General features: G+C 38.5%; 1 protein-coding gene across 1 annotated transcript in view; it reads left to right on the top strand.

Moving 5' to 3' along the window:
• Positions 1 to 15,853, top strand: part of F5 (coagulation factor V) — a 70,334-nt gene extending 54,481 nt beyond the window's left edge. Inside the window, exons 17-25 of the mRNA XM_038542596.1 lie at positions 1,172 to 1,351; positions 3,409 to 3,525; positions 4,419 to 4,490; positions 5,433 to 5,536; positions 5,953 to 6,108; positions 8,561 to 8,705; positions 10,432 to 10,583; positions 13,435 to 13,617; positions 15,336 to 15,853. Of these exons, the coding sequence (XP_038398524.1) occupies positions 1,172 to 1,351; positions 3,409 to 3,525; positions 4,419 to 4,490; positions 5,433 to 5,536; positions 5,953 to 6,108; positions 8,561 to 8,705; positions 10,432 to 10,583; positions 13,435 to 13,617; positions 15,336 to 15,482 (1,256 nt within the window). The 3' untranslated portion in view covers positions 15,483 to 15,853. The remainder of the gene's footprint in view (positions 1 to 1,171; positions 1,352 to 3,408; positions 3,526 to 4,418; positions 4,491 to 5,432; positions 5,537 to 5,952; positions 6,109 to 8,560; positions 8,706 to 10,431; positions 10,584 to 13,434; positions 13,618 to 15,335) is intronic.
• The last annotated feature ends 300 nt before the right edge of the window (positions 15,854 to 16,153 follow it).

Raw genomic sequence — 16,153 nt, forward strand, 5'->3', positions numbered from 1 at the left:
GATCCCTGGGTGGCGCAGCGGTTTGGCGCCTGCCTTTGGCCCAGGGCGCGATCCTGGAGACCCTGGATCGAATCCCACGTCGGGCTCCTGGTGCATGGAGCCTGCTTCTCCCTCTGCCTGTGTCTCTGCCTCTCTCTCTCTCTCTCTGTGACTATCATAAATAAATAAAAATTAAAAAAAAAGAATACATCCTTTAAAAAAAAAATTTATCAAATGTTTACTGAGCACCTGCTATGTTGAGTGTCTACATTCCATATCCTAATGTAATGATTTAGCAATGCTGACCTGATAATCACTTGAGATCTATGTCCTGCCCTGATGAGGGAGTAAGGACTGGCATTAGGAGTGGGAAGATAGGTGCTCTCATGCCTGGTGTAACCTTGAAGGTGCCAAGATGATCTCAACTCCTCTTCCTCCCCGAATTCACTTGCTCAGTTCCTGAAATTCCATCGTAGTTCTTTTAACTTTAGACAATATCACTAATAAAAACTTCACTCACTTCAATCTCAGTTAAATACATGGGAGCCCAAAGCTATATCATTAAAATTTTGTATTATTTTTTAAGGTGATTAAGCTCACCAGATGATTTAAGCACACACACTCATTCACACACACATACACACACACATACATTCTCACATATGTTTCACTGAGCAGAGAGTGGATGAAGCCTGAGAACCCTTGACATTTAAGCTGGGAAAAGGGCAGAGGAGCTATCATACAAATGAATAAACATGAACCTCAGTGGTCTGCCTTCCTGATTTTGCCTGGAACTATCTCTAAATTTAGGCAGCCTTGCAATGATTTTTGTGTACCCCCTCACTCTCTTTCCTCTAACCACTGGAGTCACTTATCTGGCTCATATTTGTGTTTTTGTAGCACAGGAAAATCTACACTGTAAATATCAAGGGTAAGTGAGTGAAATACAGAGCAAGGGAAGTGTGAAGTGGGGGTTGGAGAGTGACAAACTGCAGGAAACTGCTGTTGGCTAGTGTGAAGAGGACCTGTTTTAGCCTCTCACTGATATCAGGACACACAGGGGTCCTTATTGTGCCTGGGTAGTCACAGTGACAGGAAGATGGGTTGTAGCTGGGATGCCTCAGACCTCCTTACTCGCCTCTCTGCTGGTGTACACAGATTTCTAACTGATCGCAACTCTCTGTCCTTTCAGCCATCAATGGGATGACCTACAACTTGCCCGGCCTGAGAATGTACGAGCAAGAGTGGGTGAGGTTGCATCTGTTGAACATGGGCGGCTCCCGAGACATCCATGTGGTTCATTTTCATGGCCAGACCTTGCTGGAAAATGGCACTCAACAGCACCAGCTAGGGGTCTGGCCCCTGCTGCCTGGTAAAGAAGTGCACAATAAAAAGAGGTCCCTGATGAAAAATGGCTAGAGGAGGCAATCTTGGCAACTGTCACTGTCCCTCATTCCCCCCTGTGCATTTACTGCCTAAGAGTCAGGCATGGGTTCTGGCAGAGATCATGAGCAGAGACTTATCCTCAAACAAAATACAGAGTACAAAAGAGCCAGCTAATGCATTCACTATTTATAGCACCACACAGGCTAAATGTGTGGCTCAACTCAGTTCTACAAAGATGGTATGTCTTAGGCAGTTTTTTCCAAACCACTCTGGGTCACTTAGGCCAGGTCTTAAACAGATTACGAAATGAATCCCACACGGCTCAGGCAGTGAAAGCTTTCTGTTGGGAAGGAGATTAAAAACTTCCTAGGGTTTGGGGATTCTTGCATTCTTGAATTCTATTCCTCACACTCTCACTCTGATATCTTTGGGCAAACAGCTACAGGAATCTTAATCTTAAACTGACTCATGAGGCTGTTTGGTAGGAGGGGGAATTTTTTAATGATCATAAAAGCTAAAGAATAAGAAGGGTAGTTAGAGCTTTTCATGTACAAAATAATGAGAAGGTTTTAAAAAAAATCACAAAGGATTTTTATGTGCCAATGAGTTGTTTGTAGGTGTATCTCTGTGTGAGTAGGGGTATGAGTGCTAGATGCCATGGACTCTCAAACTGTAACAGGCATAGTAAAATTCTAGGAAGCTGGTTAAAATGCAAATGCTAAGGCAGAGATTTTGCTTTCAAAGACTTTGATCTGCTAGATCTTGGGCAGGTGCCAGGGACACTGCATTTTTCACAAGTAGCCTATCTTCCACAAATGCTGTGAGAAGCTAGTGAAGGCAGACAGGCATCCCTTGCCAGTACTTTGGATGGAGAAGTTGCTATGTGAGTCAGCCTCTGAAAGGTACAGCAGGTCCAGTTGGGACTGGTTTGGTTAAGGATGGGGAAAGGGTATTCTTGTTTGCTCCATTCAGGCTGTGGCTCACTAATAAAGCTATAAAGACTCACTCTGTTAAAATCAGAGATGGAGGGATCCCTGGGTGGTGCAACAGTTTAGCGCCTGCCTTTGGCCCAGGGCGCGATCCTGGAGACCCGGGATCGAATTCCACATCAGGCTCCCGGTGCATGGAGCCTGCTTCTCCCTCTGCCTGTGTCTGTGACTATCATACGTAAATAAATTAAAAAAAAATTTTTTAATTAAAAAATCAGAGATGAAGGGGATTAGGCCAGACTTATTCCTGACTTTTCACTGGATGTAAAATTGCCAGATGGGTCCCCCTTCCCACAAGCCTGTGTGAAACACTGAGAAGCTGGAATTGGCTGGCCCATCTAAACCTTCAAATCTAAATACCTGTATTGGAGTGTGGGAGGCTAGAATCTTTTCCTGGTATTAAAGGAGGATGACCATCAGCTATTAATTTTAACTCACAATCTGGAAAATAGACATGAATTACAGTCAGCAGAATTTCAGAATTAACTGGCAATGGGAAGCATTAAATATCAGAATGGACAATCAGAAGTTTCAGAAATGTCATTCTTTCAGTGATTTTCTGAAACAATTTATGTGCATCTCTATCCAAATATGTAAACTTGAAAATATGGGAGAAGAATGTTTGACTTTAATTTTCTCATAAAAAAGAAAAAACTAATGAAATAAAGGGAGAGAAAGGAAACATGCACAGTAGTCTTGAGGCCCAATGATAAGTCATTCAAGGTTGTTTTAATACTTAGAACTCAGAAACTGTATTATGTAGGGGTTAGCTTGTGATGTTATATGTAGATAAATGAAAGTTTCTTTCTAGTAAGGGGTGTTGGAGATTTTTTTAAGGTCCTGGGGCAATTTATTTTTACTAATGTATATGTGTATTGCTGTTTTGTTTTTATCTGTTCGTTTACACCTCTGGTCCTGCCTAAAGAGAAATAGATCATTTTTCATTTCTTTTCTAAAGCCTCTTGAGGTGCAGGGATGTTAGGATTCTTTGATAGCTGCCAACTAATATTGTTAACTTGGGGTGGTTAACGTTGTCCTTCACTGTCTATTTTAGGTTCATTTAAAACTCTTGAAATGAAGTCATCAAAACCTGGTTGGTGGCTCCTCAACACAGAGGTTGGAGAAAACCAGAGAGCAGGGATGCAAACACCATTTCTCATCATAGACAGAGGTACCATCCAAGAGCCACATGATATTTTTAGCAGGAGGGTCCCTGCTAGAACATTATTAACTTTTAGAGTGGAAATATTGAGCTCTGAGAACTCTGCATGACAGAGGCATCGTGTGTACCAGTAACTACTTTTATTCTGACCCATATCTGATTGCACTGCAAACATGAGTCTTCTAGGAAACTTAAATCACATGTTTCAGCCCAAAGGCATTCTTCTCAGTTGGGGAACCAATATAAAGTATCTTCCTTCATGATGTGAAATTCGTGGGAAAGAGAATGCGAGAATTTTCCAGTCTCCTAGAATAGAGAGGGGAAAAGATACCTGGAATTCAACAATGACTGGGATAGTCTCTGAACTTGGCATTTCAGTATTTGAGAAATCATTTCCATCTGTCTACCCCTCCAGCCAAGCAAGTCAGCCAGCCAGCATTTATAAAGTATCTGTTAAGTAACAAGTACCGTGTCAATATCCAGATATCTCAGTAGCTGGCATTTTCTTTTGTGATCAGAATGTAAATAACTCTAACTTTCAAGTCAACTTTTGGGAATGTAGACTTATAAGGGGTAATACTTAATGTTGTATAAATTGTTTATTTCAAGATATAAACTGATGGAAATCAGTTTAAAACTAAATGCTTCAGGATTTCCATGTTTTCCTCTAGGATGTCACTATTTCTGTTAAAGCACCAGTCTTGCTAGTACATTGACCATTTTATAACCAGGCATATTTTAAGTCAGTACCATACAAGGTAGATGAAACCAGCTGACCCACCAAGGGTATAATCTCTAGCCATGGAACTTTTACATTGTTATGTGTATTTTCTTTTTTTTTTTTGTTATGTGTATTTTCTAAGCAAAAATTATTCATTGTTCTGGTTTGCTTTGTTTTGTAGAATGTAAGATGCCAATGGGACTAAGCACTGGCATCATAGCTGATTCACAAATCAAGGCTTCTGAGCATTTGGGTAAGTAGCAGCATCATAGACTTTGGAAGCATATCCTACAGTTATGCAGTACACAGCCTGAAAAACAACTCATGACAACCCTGCCTATTTAATCTATAGATCATGACTCCTCTCCAGGCTTTTCTCTACCACATGGTAAAGCAGCTCCATCTTGAGGTGCTCATCTGGTAGAGGAAGGAGCAATATGATAGGCACTAAAACCTGTTGACACTCCTTTATCACTGTCACCCTCTCTGGTGTATAATGTTCCCAAAGAGTCTGTCCCGGGAAAGACCAAGAGCGAGGGGTCCTCAGAATCTCTATGCAAGCAGTACAACCTCTCAGCAGGGATTGAACAAGGAGTGAATCCCTTACTCTTATGATCATGTGCCTGTTTCCAAAATTTTCCCCATTCATCCTCGTCCCAGGTTTGATCACAAGCGTAATATTACAGTCAGATTTACAAGGTCTTATGGCCAGATACTGTTCTCCCTGTTAATAGGGCTCTTTCTTGTGCCAGCCACTCACCCATTCAAGAAACTTTGCTGATCATCCAGTCTGTCAGGATCTCCTAAATTTCCTCTCTCTGCCTCAAATCCCTTCCTAGGACCAAGAGGTCAGTTGCAAGGGATAATGAGGCTCCCATAAGTCCTTCCACACCCTCCCCATAAGCAAGCACACTCAGCAACAACCACATTAACATAAGTGAGAAAAGATAAACACAACTTCTGTACAAGAAAGGAGGTGGGTGGTAGTTGACAACTGACCAAGCAGACCTGAAGATTTCATCACCATGAACTGACTTAGTAGCTGAGGCCTATGTCAACTGTCTGGTCTCTTAAATTCAGTAGAAGCTCCTGCAGAGATCTGGTCTTCCACTGGTACTAAACTTACTTGGGAAATTGCTAGTTATATGTTTTTGTTTTTCAATTCAAAATAATTTTTTTCTTTTTTTGGACTTAGGTTATTGGGAGCCCAAATTAGCAAGATTAAATAATGGTGGGTCATATAATGCTTGGATCCCAGAAAAACCTTCAACAGAACTTGACTCTAAACCTTGGATCCAGGTATATCTTATAAACCTGACAATATTTACAGTACCATTATAATAAAGTGAGGGTGATTTAATAATTTCTCTTTGTTGTTCTTGCAATGTTCTAGGCACTATCCTAAGTACTTTACATAGTCAAAATGAACCATATGAGGTTAGTTCTAGTAATACCCTAGATATCTTTTTCACAGATGCAAAAACTAAGGCACAGAGGACTAATTACCTGCCAAAAGTCACATACAGCTGGATTTAAGTCCAGGTACCCTGTGCTCAACTACGGATTGTATCTAGCCATTTTATTAGTTTGCTAAGACCTTAGGTGCTGACTTTTTGGTTCTAAAGAAAGCTGGTTACACAACGAATTAAGGAAGGACTTAATTGTGTGACTTGTTGACAAGAACAGTTCTGTTTAATGGCTTTGCTATATTGCAGATAGACATGCAGAGGGAGGTCGTATTCACAGGGATCCAGACACAAGGTGCCAAACAGTATCTGAAGTCCTACTACACCATGGAGTTCTATGTGGCATACAGCTCTGACCGGACAAACTGGCAGATCTTCAAAGGCAACAGTACAAGGAATGTGATGGTCTGTGTGCCTCGTTTCTTTCTGAATCTCAAGACACACCCTGGGGTCACTAGGTTACTATGACTATGCCTATCACTATGTCTTTTTTAAAAATACCTTTCTGGAAAAAAAAATACCTTTCTGGATGGGAGAAATACAAATGTCTTTCTTCGGGCCTTATGCAAGAAAGTGGCAAAATGAGGGTCTGGTATTACAAGTTAAAGCGATAAGTCTGACCTGAGACTCCAAAACTCCATAAAAAGCCCACTTTTTGATCAAACTAAATACCCAGACTCTTAGGTTGGCAGATGGTGTAGGACAGAGTAGAATATCTGGTCTTGTGCTTTTAAGGAGCTCACACTAAAAACTGGCCTCCAAGAGTTTTGATTATACTAACTTTTACATTTTATTTTGTTCTTTGTTTCAGTGGACTTGAAGGAAATAGCAATGTTAATGCCAGTTATGCTCAGAGGCAGTGTGTTTTTCAGACTTTTTTTCTGCTCTGCCTTAGGAATGACAATCCCTTTCTGGGTCTTTCAGAGGCTCAGCCAGAATTATTCCCAATATCCCATGTGTACCAGTCCCAAACTCCTTCATAACCCCCTTTCCAAAGAGAGCTATCAGAATGTAAGGAGTCAGTCTGCCATTATTATGCTGATAACTTTAAATTTGTTTCATTTTTCCTGTAAATCATTGACTATTTTTCTAGTATCTGTATTATTAGCTATCTCTAATAATAAATTATTTGCACTATACCTTAGAATAGATCCTGAAAATCTCAACTTATACTTCCTACTAATCAGTTTTGGAGAGAACACAGATTACAGTTAGAGTTCATAGCTTAAAGACTTTTGTACTTATATTCATGAGGAATGTTGGTGTATAGTTTTATTTTTTTGTACTCTCTGGTTTTTTGTTGTTGTTTTTTTTTTTTTTTTGACTCTCTGGTTTTGATATCAGAGTAATACTAGCTTCATAAAATGATTTGGGAAGCATGCTCTTCTGTGTTTTGGGAAAGATTTTCTAGAGTTGGTGTTCTTTAAATATTTGTAGAATTCACCAGTAAAACTACATGGGCCTAGTGGTTTCTTTTCCAGGATATTTTTTTTAGATTATTTATTTATTCATGAGAGAGAGAGACAGAGAAAGAAGAGAGAGAGGGAGGCGGACACAGGCAGAGGGAGAAGCAGGCTCCATGCAGGGAGCCTGATGTGAGACTCAATCCTGGGTCTCCAGGATCAAGGCCTGGGCTGAAGGCGGCACTAAACCGCTGAGCCACCCAGGCTGCCCCAGGATCTTTTAAATTATGAATTCAATTTCTTTACTAGTTACTGGCTGTTCAAATGATCTATTTCATACTGGATAAGTTGAGATAGTGCTTTACAATAATTGATCAATTTCCTCTAAGTTGTTAAATTTATGTGGATAGAGGTGTTTGTAGTATTCTTTTATGCTTTTGATGTCTGTAGAGTCTACAGCGATATTGCCTATTGAATTTGATATTAGTAATGTGCATCTCTTCTCATTTTACTTTCTCATTCTTGCTAGATATTTGCCTTATTTTTTTTTGCCTTATTTTTTTTAATCTTTTCAAAGAACTAGCTGTTTCACTGCCTTTATTATTTTTCTGGTCTTCAGTCTTGCTTCCCTTCTCTTCTGTTTTAGCTGAATCTTTCTGACACTGGTCCAGCGAGGAAAGGGGCAGGGGCACACCTCATCACTGCCAGGTAGACTTCGAAGTCCAGCTTCCCCAATGAGGGAGGACCACTCCTCTTTGCTGTTGGGTGGAAATGGGGTAGTCTTCACTGGTACTACAGTGGTAGGAGCCTTATTAGCAGCTGGCGGAGATGAAAATCCTGGGTTCCTATTTGGCTTTCTCTGATGCAATCCCAGTGAGTGTTTGGAGGTGTCTTGTTACAGTTTTATGAGCATGGAAGTCTAGGCTCTTCAACTTGGCCTTTACTGCTCTGGGTGGAGGAAGAGCCAAGTGTTTTCTACAATGTTTAGTTAGAAGTAGAGCAATTATTGTCTGAAAATTTTCTGTCTTTCTAGACTGGTCTTTCCTGGTTGTGTGACTGGAGGAAGGAAGCTTTCACTAGAACTTTCTTTTGTCTGTACTTATTGGTGTTTCCTGGTTGCTGGATTCCCAGTCTGGGATATATGAGACAAAATAAAACCCGGAGAGCCCAGCACCATGTTGTTCCTTGAGTCCCAAGGACGTTAGCCAGTCTGCCTTCTTCTCTCCACCTTTCAGAGGCTTCTTATGTTGTAGCTGTACTCAGCAGGAGATACAAGGCAAAGTATATGTACACCATCTTCCTGAATTGAATGTATCTCCAATTTCTTAAGACTAAGGTTTAATTCAGGCCACATGAAAACTTAATATGACAATATTAAGTTAAACTGAAATTTTATTATAAAATTACTTTATAGATAATTGTTTAATAACTAAGCTTTCCTTTTTTTCCTCTAGTATTTTGATGGCAATTCAGATGCCTCTACAATAAAAGAGAATAATTTTGACCCACCTATTGTGGCTAGATATATTAGGATCACTCCAACTAGATCCTATAATAGACCTGCTCTTCGATTGGAGCTGCAAGGTTGTGAGGTTAACGGTAAGGAACTAAGATGCATTATGTCTTGAATGCCTCTCAGAGAATCCAGCTTTAGTAGATATGAAGAATGTGTAGAATTTTTAGTTCTCTTCAATCACAGAGGTGCCTAGTAAAAACCTTGGTGAAACAGTTTCTGCTCGGGTAAACTCTCATTGTGACCTAGACCAAGACTGGTTCTAGCAGCCAGAGGGTAGGTACCATCTCTTAACAGTACCAGGATGGCAGGGACAGTGCCCTGACCCTCCAAGGAAAAGCCCTAGCTTAGAATAACTTCCATCAGGCTATTTCAATAAGAACTAAGCTTCAGACTAGGCCTGACTCTTCCGAAGTCCACAGGTCACTCAGACTTTAATGTAATGAAAGTATCTAGCAACATTACTGGCATATATTAGATGTTCAATGAATGCTTTAAAAATCTAAAGTGCTTACCAACTTCTTGCAACATTTTTTTAAGATTGATTTATTCATTCGAGAGAGAGAGAGAGTATGTGTGTATGTGCTGGTGGGGAGGGGCAGAAGGAGAAGGAGAGAGAGAATCTCAGGCAGACTCCCTGTTCAGTGTGGAGCTTGAGGCAGGGCTTTATCTCACAACTCTGAGCCAAAATCAAGAGTTGGAGCCTTAACTGACTGAGCCACCCACGCACCCCCAAACTTCCTGAAACTTTGATTAAACTCTACATTCCATTTGGCTCCCTATTTAGGTAGTCAGGCTTTTTTTTATGTAAGCTGGTATTTTTCAGGGGATATAATGTGATCTGTGGTATAAATAAATCCAGGTAATCATAAATGACCATACTAAAATTCTACTATATAAAACAAAGATTTTTAAGGGTCACTTTTTTTCTTTCTATGTGGTATATGATGTAAATGGTAGTTTACTCAGATCAGAGATTTAAACTGCTCTAAAATGTGATAATCAGCACTATTAATCTATTCAAAACATTTTCTATTCAAGAAGCATTACTTTAAAAAAAACCCTCATTTTCTTGATATAATCACTATTAGCAGTAGGTTTTTTTTTATCTTTTTTTTCATGAAGAAAGATATCACTTCAAGAAAATGTCTGCATGATTTACCAACAAGAACAAAGCATCACAGAGGTGATGATGATGATGGGCAGTTATGTTTCTCATGTTCACAGACAGCCTGAGGACTAACATTAAAGTGCACACGTTGGCAAAATTCCCAATGGTGCATAACAGGAATCATCCTCAAAGAGTTTAAAATAAACTGTTGAACGTGATGACCAAGGGTCCACTGTATCTTCTTCTTTATAGCTTTTTTAAGACAGAGAAATAGAATATACTGTTATATACATAGACAGTGTAGGAATATTTTCTACCTCAAAGAAAAGACAGAAGCTTCCATAGCTCTCTGAAGGAAGAAAATGAGTTTAAATATTTAGAACATGGTGTTTGGGTGTCAGACTTCCTGGGCTCCAATTTAGTTTCTGATTCCTCTAGTAGTGTTACTTCAGGCAAGTTCCTTTTTCTTGCTGTGCTTTTTTTGTTTTCCTATTTGTAAAATGGAGGTAATTAGGAGCATCAAGTAATACATGTAGAGCCTAAAAATAGGATTTGGCATGTGGGCAATAACTATCCATTGCTGGCAATGGTTGTTTTTATTGTTAGTAGAGATATTATTTCTTGTCTCCTCTGCAAGTACAAAATACCATGCAAGGAATACTGGTGGGGCATAATTAATCACATTATTTTTCTTTTGACAGGATGCTCCACGCCGCTGGGCATGGAAAGTGGAAAGATAGAAAACAAGCAAATCACAGCCTCCTCATTTAAAAAATCTTGGTGGGGAGATTACTGGGAACCCTTCCGTGCCCGTCTTAATGCCCAGGGTCGTGTGAATGCCTGGCAAGCCAAGGTAAAATATGCCTATGAATGGAGTTCACTCAGTCTTCCAGAAGAAAACAAAGGACCTCACTAAAGAGAACATGGGGATCCTGGGAAATCAGAATATAATCTGTTTCTGCAGATTATGATCCTACGTCTGAGAATCTAGAATATCTGTTGACTTGATAACTTTAACTCTGATTTTGGCTCAGAGAGGTTTCTTTCTTTCTTTCTTTCTTTCTTTCTTTCTTTCTTTCTTTCTTTCTTTCTTTCTTTCTTCTTTCTTCTTTCTTTCTTTCTTTCTTTCTTTCTTTCTTTCTTTCTTTTTTAATCATTTCTGAGTTTCTTGGTCTAGTCTTGATTTAGATCAGGGGTGGGAAAATTTTTCCACAAAAGACCAGATAATAAATATTTTAGACTCTGTGAGCCATACGTTCTCAGTCATAACTACTCAACTCTGCCATTGTAGCAGGAAAACAGCTATAAACAATAAATAAATGAGCATGGCCATGTTCCAATAAAACTTCATTTACAGAAATAGGCAAGGGGCCCAACATGGCCATTGGGCTGTAGTTTGCCAACTCCTAATTAAAACAACTCATGTTAGTGATAATTGATTTAGATTGCAACACTTTCTTTTTTCAAATTTAGCAATACTTTTCATTTTCTTAATAGTGCTATTTAGATTTCTTTGTTCCCATTTTTTTTTTTTTTGAGAACTTTGTGACTTTCCTTTAGACAGTTGGAGGCATGGCAAAATGCTGCAAAACCAGGGTTGTAAATCAGTGGCCTAAGTTTAATAAGCATCTTCCAGAGAATTATATTGCCCCTAATATTAGCCCATTGAATAATTCCAGTGACTTACTTTTAGGCTAATGGTTAATACTTTGCTCATTTTCATTTCACTCTTCAACTGACTTGAAAAATCTCAATGGCATCGAAAATCAGAATGATTCTATCAATCAACTTAACCCTTCCTTATTTTCTATCCTCTGATGTCCCTCCCTTGAGATACCTACATTCTAGTTCCCTGGACTCCATAGAATCCCAGGTCCTATATTTATGTTAAGCTGCTAGCAATGGAAAGAGAGTTGTGGTGGTAGTGGAGAAAACAGAAGAGCTTGGATGGACCCCATACAGGTAGTCTTGGGAACTGACATTTGTGTCTCAAAACTAATTTCTGGTCCATCACAGACTCACAGAATGTAAGAACGGCAAGGGGTTTACAAAGCATCCAGTCTAGTCTTTCCTTTTTAAATTTAAACACAAAAGAGATTAAATCATTTTAGCTTAGTTTGGTGGGAGAATCAGGAAGCCTATATTCCCGATTAACAGGTCATTGGCCCTCCCACCATTTGAAGCCATGCAAACACCTCATTTTGCAATTTTGCAGAGTAGTAAAAGAGACCTAAAGAAGTTAAAATAATAAAAGTAATAATGTTATATTGCATTGCATTTATATCATTACATAAATAAAATAATAAAAAAATAAAAGAAAAAGTTAAGGAGAAAGGATCTCATCCATTTTTTTTTCCCCAGAAAACCCTTTAGATCTATTCATAGAATAACTTTGTCACCCTACCTTGTATTTTACAGCTTTTTGGAAAATTTTGTTCTGTATATAATCTGCTTTTAGTCTTTGTGATATAATAATGGCTTCAAAGATGAAATACTAATTCTAATTTTTAATGCCATTATTTCAAATCTGGAATTCTAAATTATAACCATTTCACTTAATCTTCTATTAAGATTAGATGTCTTTATAGGGTCTCTTTAGAGAGGCTAGACACTATGCAGGCACACATACAAACTGAGGTGTCTCTACCTCTTTTATGTCTATAAAAATTTTTTTATACCTTCAAAAACCCTCTAGATATCTGCCTCTGTATCACTAGTACAACCTGGATTGGTTACTATTCAGCCTGGTGATACACTAAGAAACCACCAAATGTCACTAGAGAATATTACAAAATTAACAAAAAAAAATTAATACAATAATTTTAATTCAATCAAGTTGCTTTAAAAATACATACAATATATGAATATATACATATATATGTGTATAAACATATACACATACATACATGTACACATAAGTGATGTTAAAGAAATACATCAATATTCACTATTTCATATAGAACTGAATGAGACTATGGGGCATGATGTATCCTCCAAAGGCGAAAAATTGTCTCTGATTACTCTAAAACTCAGTCTTTCTGATCCTCTTTCTCCAGTATGTGTCAGCAAACATGTGATTAGGCATTTTGTTAGGCCAGAGACAGGATATCTATCATGCCATATCAAGTCCTAGGCACGGCTTTATCAGGTATTTCAAATATTACATTTATTTGAAATATCAGAAAAGAAGAAATTGGACTATTCCTCCTAGTTGACAGAAGTGATGGAAAGAAAAGTGGGACTTTTCTAAAATAAGTTAGAGAGGATACTATTCAATCCTTTCCCAGATAACCCATCAGCAATATCATCATGGCATTTAAACAAATATGTTTAAGAAAATAATATTTACAGATGATTTAGCAATCTAATTTTTTTCTCAAGATTCATTCATTTATTCATTCAGCAATATTCGCTGAATACCAACTGTGTGCTATACATTGAAACACAATAGATCCTTGCCTTCAAAGAGTAAGGGATATAAACAAATAAACCATTATTGTACAAGATATGAAATACTCTAGTAAAAGTTTATATATGTCTGCAACAACAAAGAAGAGGGAACAGGGAAGTCCTTTAGGAGATAGAAAATCATAAGGGATGAGAGAAAAGAAATGCTTTTGAGCGCTGCACATTTTGATACCTTGGTTTAAAAAATCAAAGGATTTAATATCTGCCTTATTCATGTGTCCTCATCATTTTTACAGGCAAACAACAACAAACAGTGGTTACAAATTGATCTGCTCAAAATCAAGAAAATAACTGCGATTGTAACACAGGGTTGCAAGTCTCTGTCCTCTGAAATGTATGTGAAAAGCTACACCATCCACTACAGTGACCAGGGAATGGAATGGAAGCCTTACAGGCAGAAATCCTCCATGGTGGACAAGGTATAGGGTGCTGTCCTGGCAACAACAAAGCAATTCACAAACTGCTATGAGAGAAGTACCTATATTTGCAAATAGCTCTTTGCCTTTGACAAATATGTGCGGACATGCACCTCCTCTCTAATAAGTCCGAACCCTAGCTTGGCAGGTAGCTGGTGTGGGGACAGAGACCATGCGGACTATCTTTCAGCAGTGGCTGGGCCACCTGTGAAATAGAACCAAACACCAGGGAGAGGTATGAGCCATCATTAGCTCTGATTGAGAAAGATGGTAAAGAGCTGTCTCTCAGTGGGCTTGCACTGCTGTAATAAATGATCATAGTTGAAAGCCACAAACACTTCTCTTTCACAGTTTTGAAGGCTGGAATCCTAGAGAAGGGTGCCAGCATGGTTGGGTTCCTGATGAAGGCTCTCTCCTTGGTTATGTTCCCCCATGGCCTTCCTTGGTGCAGGAAGAGAGATCCCACGTCTTCTCCTCTTTTTGTATTAATCCCATCAGGATGGCCCCCACCATCACAACCTGCTCTAATCCTAATTACCTCCCAAAGGCTCTACCTCCTAATACTATCCCACTGAAGATTAGGGTTTCGATGTATTATTTTGAGGGGGACACCAACATGCAGTCCATAACATGGGTCTAGAAAACCCTCCACTGTGAAATAACATCATATTAGCATTACCTTGGGTATACTTGTTATTATTGACTGATCAAATACCCACAGCCATGAAGCATTGTGTATCATATTATTAAGCAGGAGACAGTTGTTATCCTCACTGATGAAGAAACTAATTTCTTGCAAGACGAACTACTCCATTATAGTCCTTAATTCCTTGATTCTAAAATGCTCCTGGGGGCATATCTAAGGTGGTGAGTCTAAAATTCCAGGAAGGGAAATCAGGCTGGAGCCAGTAGGAGGGGCAACACAGAAGGGGATAAACCTTTACTGGATGCTCATCCTGGGCTCAGCACTTATCTTGGTGAATAAATTTGAACTTCTCTCTCTTTTTAAGTTCCTGAGATGTTTGTTTAGTCAGTTGATTGGTTGGTTGGTCGGTTGGTTGGTTTGGCTGGTTTTATCTGTCACTGTACTAAAGTGTCTCTATAGCTGGGTAAGCATCGTTGTCATAAACAAATAGTGACTTAGCTTCTGCTGTGTGTAAATGTTGGGGAACCTGCTGGGGATGCTAAAAGGAAAAAAAGGCATGAAACACAGTTCAAGTGAGGATAGAAGGCATTTGCCAAAAAAGAATAAGTAAAAACACATGGTTGCATTTTACTTTAAATGTTGGTGACAACTAACCACTGTCTGGCACTTACTATGCATCTGTCATATATTTACATACTTTTTGAAAAATCTTAATTTAAGGTGAGGTAAACTTTTGTTATCTCCATTTTTCTGGTGAGGAAATGGAGAATCAGAGAATATATGTCACCTGCCCAAAGTCACACAGCTACCAAGGGGCTATGGGCAGAGATGGTTTCATAGCTGCTCCACAGCACCATGTCAGATGTCAAATGTCTCTATTTTTCCAGCCAGTGAGGTGGAATCCCTAAAGATGTCTGCTAGGCATGTGATTTCATAATTGACCAAAGATCATCTTTGATAATGTATGTGTTCATCGATGTCCTCAGCTTGAACTAAAATTGCAAAAAAAAATTATCAATAAGATTTTCATACCCATTACATCATCATTAAAGATCTTCTCATATTTTGCTTTCAGATTTTCGAAGGAAATAATAATGTCAAAGGACACGTGAAGAACTTTTTCAACCCACCAATTATTTCCAGGTTTATCCGCATCATTCCTAAAACATGGAATCAAAGTATTGCACTTCGCTTGGAACTCTTTGGCTGTGATATTTACTAGAATTGAATATTCAAAGACATAGGAAAGACTCTTAAAGTTACCAAGCCATTTAGAGAGGGAAATGTATTTTATAACTATTTTAAATATTAATAATTTTTACTATTTCCCTTTTTTCTATTAGAGAATAAAATTTTATATATGAGACTTTCACAATGTAAACTCCTTGCTACAATTCAGCCAGATGAGGCTATTAGTTCTTCATTAATCTGAATATAAATGGGAAAATATCAAGAACCAATGAGCAAATGGCTTGTCTTTAACAATGATTAAAAATGCTATGTAAAGTAATATTCGTGTAGTTAGCATGCTTCATTATAGTTCTTTTAAAACTTTGCATACACTAATAAAAAGAGATATTACTTTTTTGAAAAGACATTTATAGACCTGGATAACTTTCACTCCCACCTTTAAAAAACAATGATTTAAGAGTAAAGGAAACAAGGTTTTAAATGGTTGATTTTTCTTGACATGGAGAGAAAAAAGAAATCATACCATGTGAAATAATAAGTGCTTAAAACACCCTGTCTTAACTACATGACAGTGAACTTTCTGGCCCTCTGTGAGTAAAGATACCAATAAGCATGTTTTCAGTCGTCCCACCCTGTAAATCTGGCCTGGTCTTCCTTGGAACTAACCCACCTATTGATATTCAGTGAGGGATCTTTAGAGGA

This window comes from Canis lupus, chromosome 7 (genome assembly GCF_011100685.1).
Source record: "Canis lupus familiaris isolate Mischka breed German Shepherd chromosome 7, alternate assembly UU_Cfam_GSD_1.0, whole genome shotgun sequence".
NCBI lineage: Eukaryota > Metazoa > Chordata > Mammalia > Carnivora > Canidae > Canis > Canis lupus.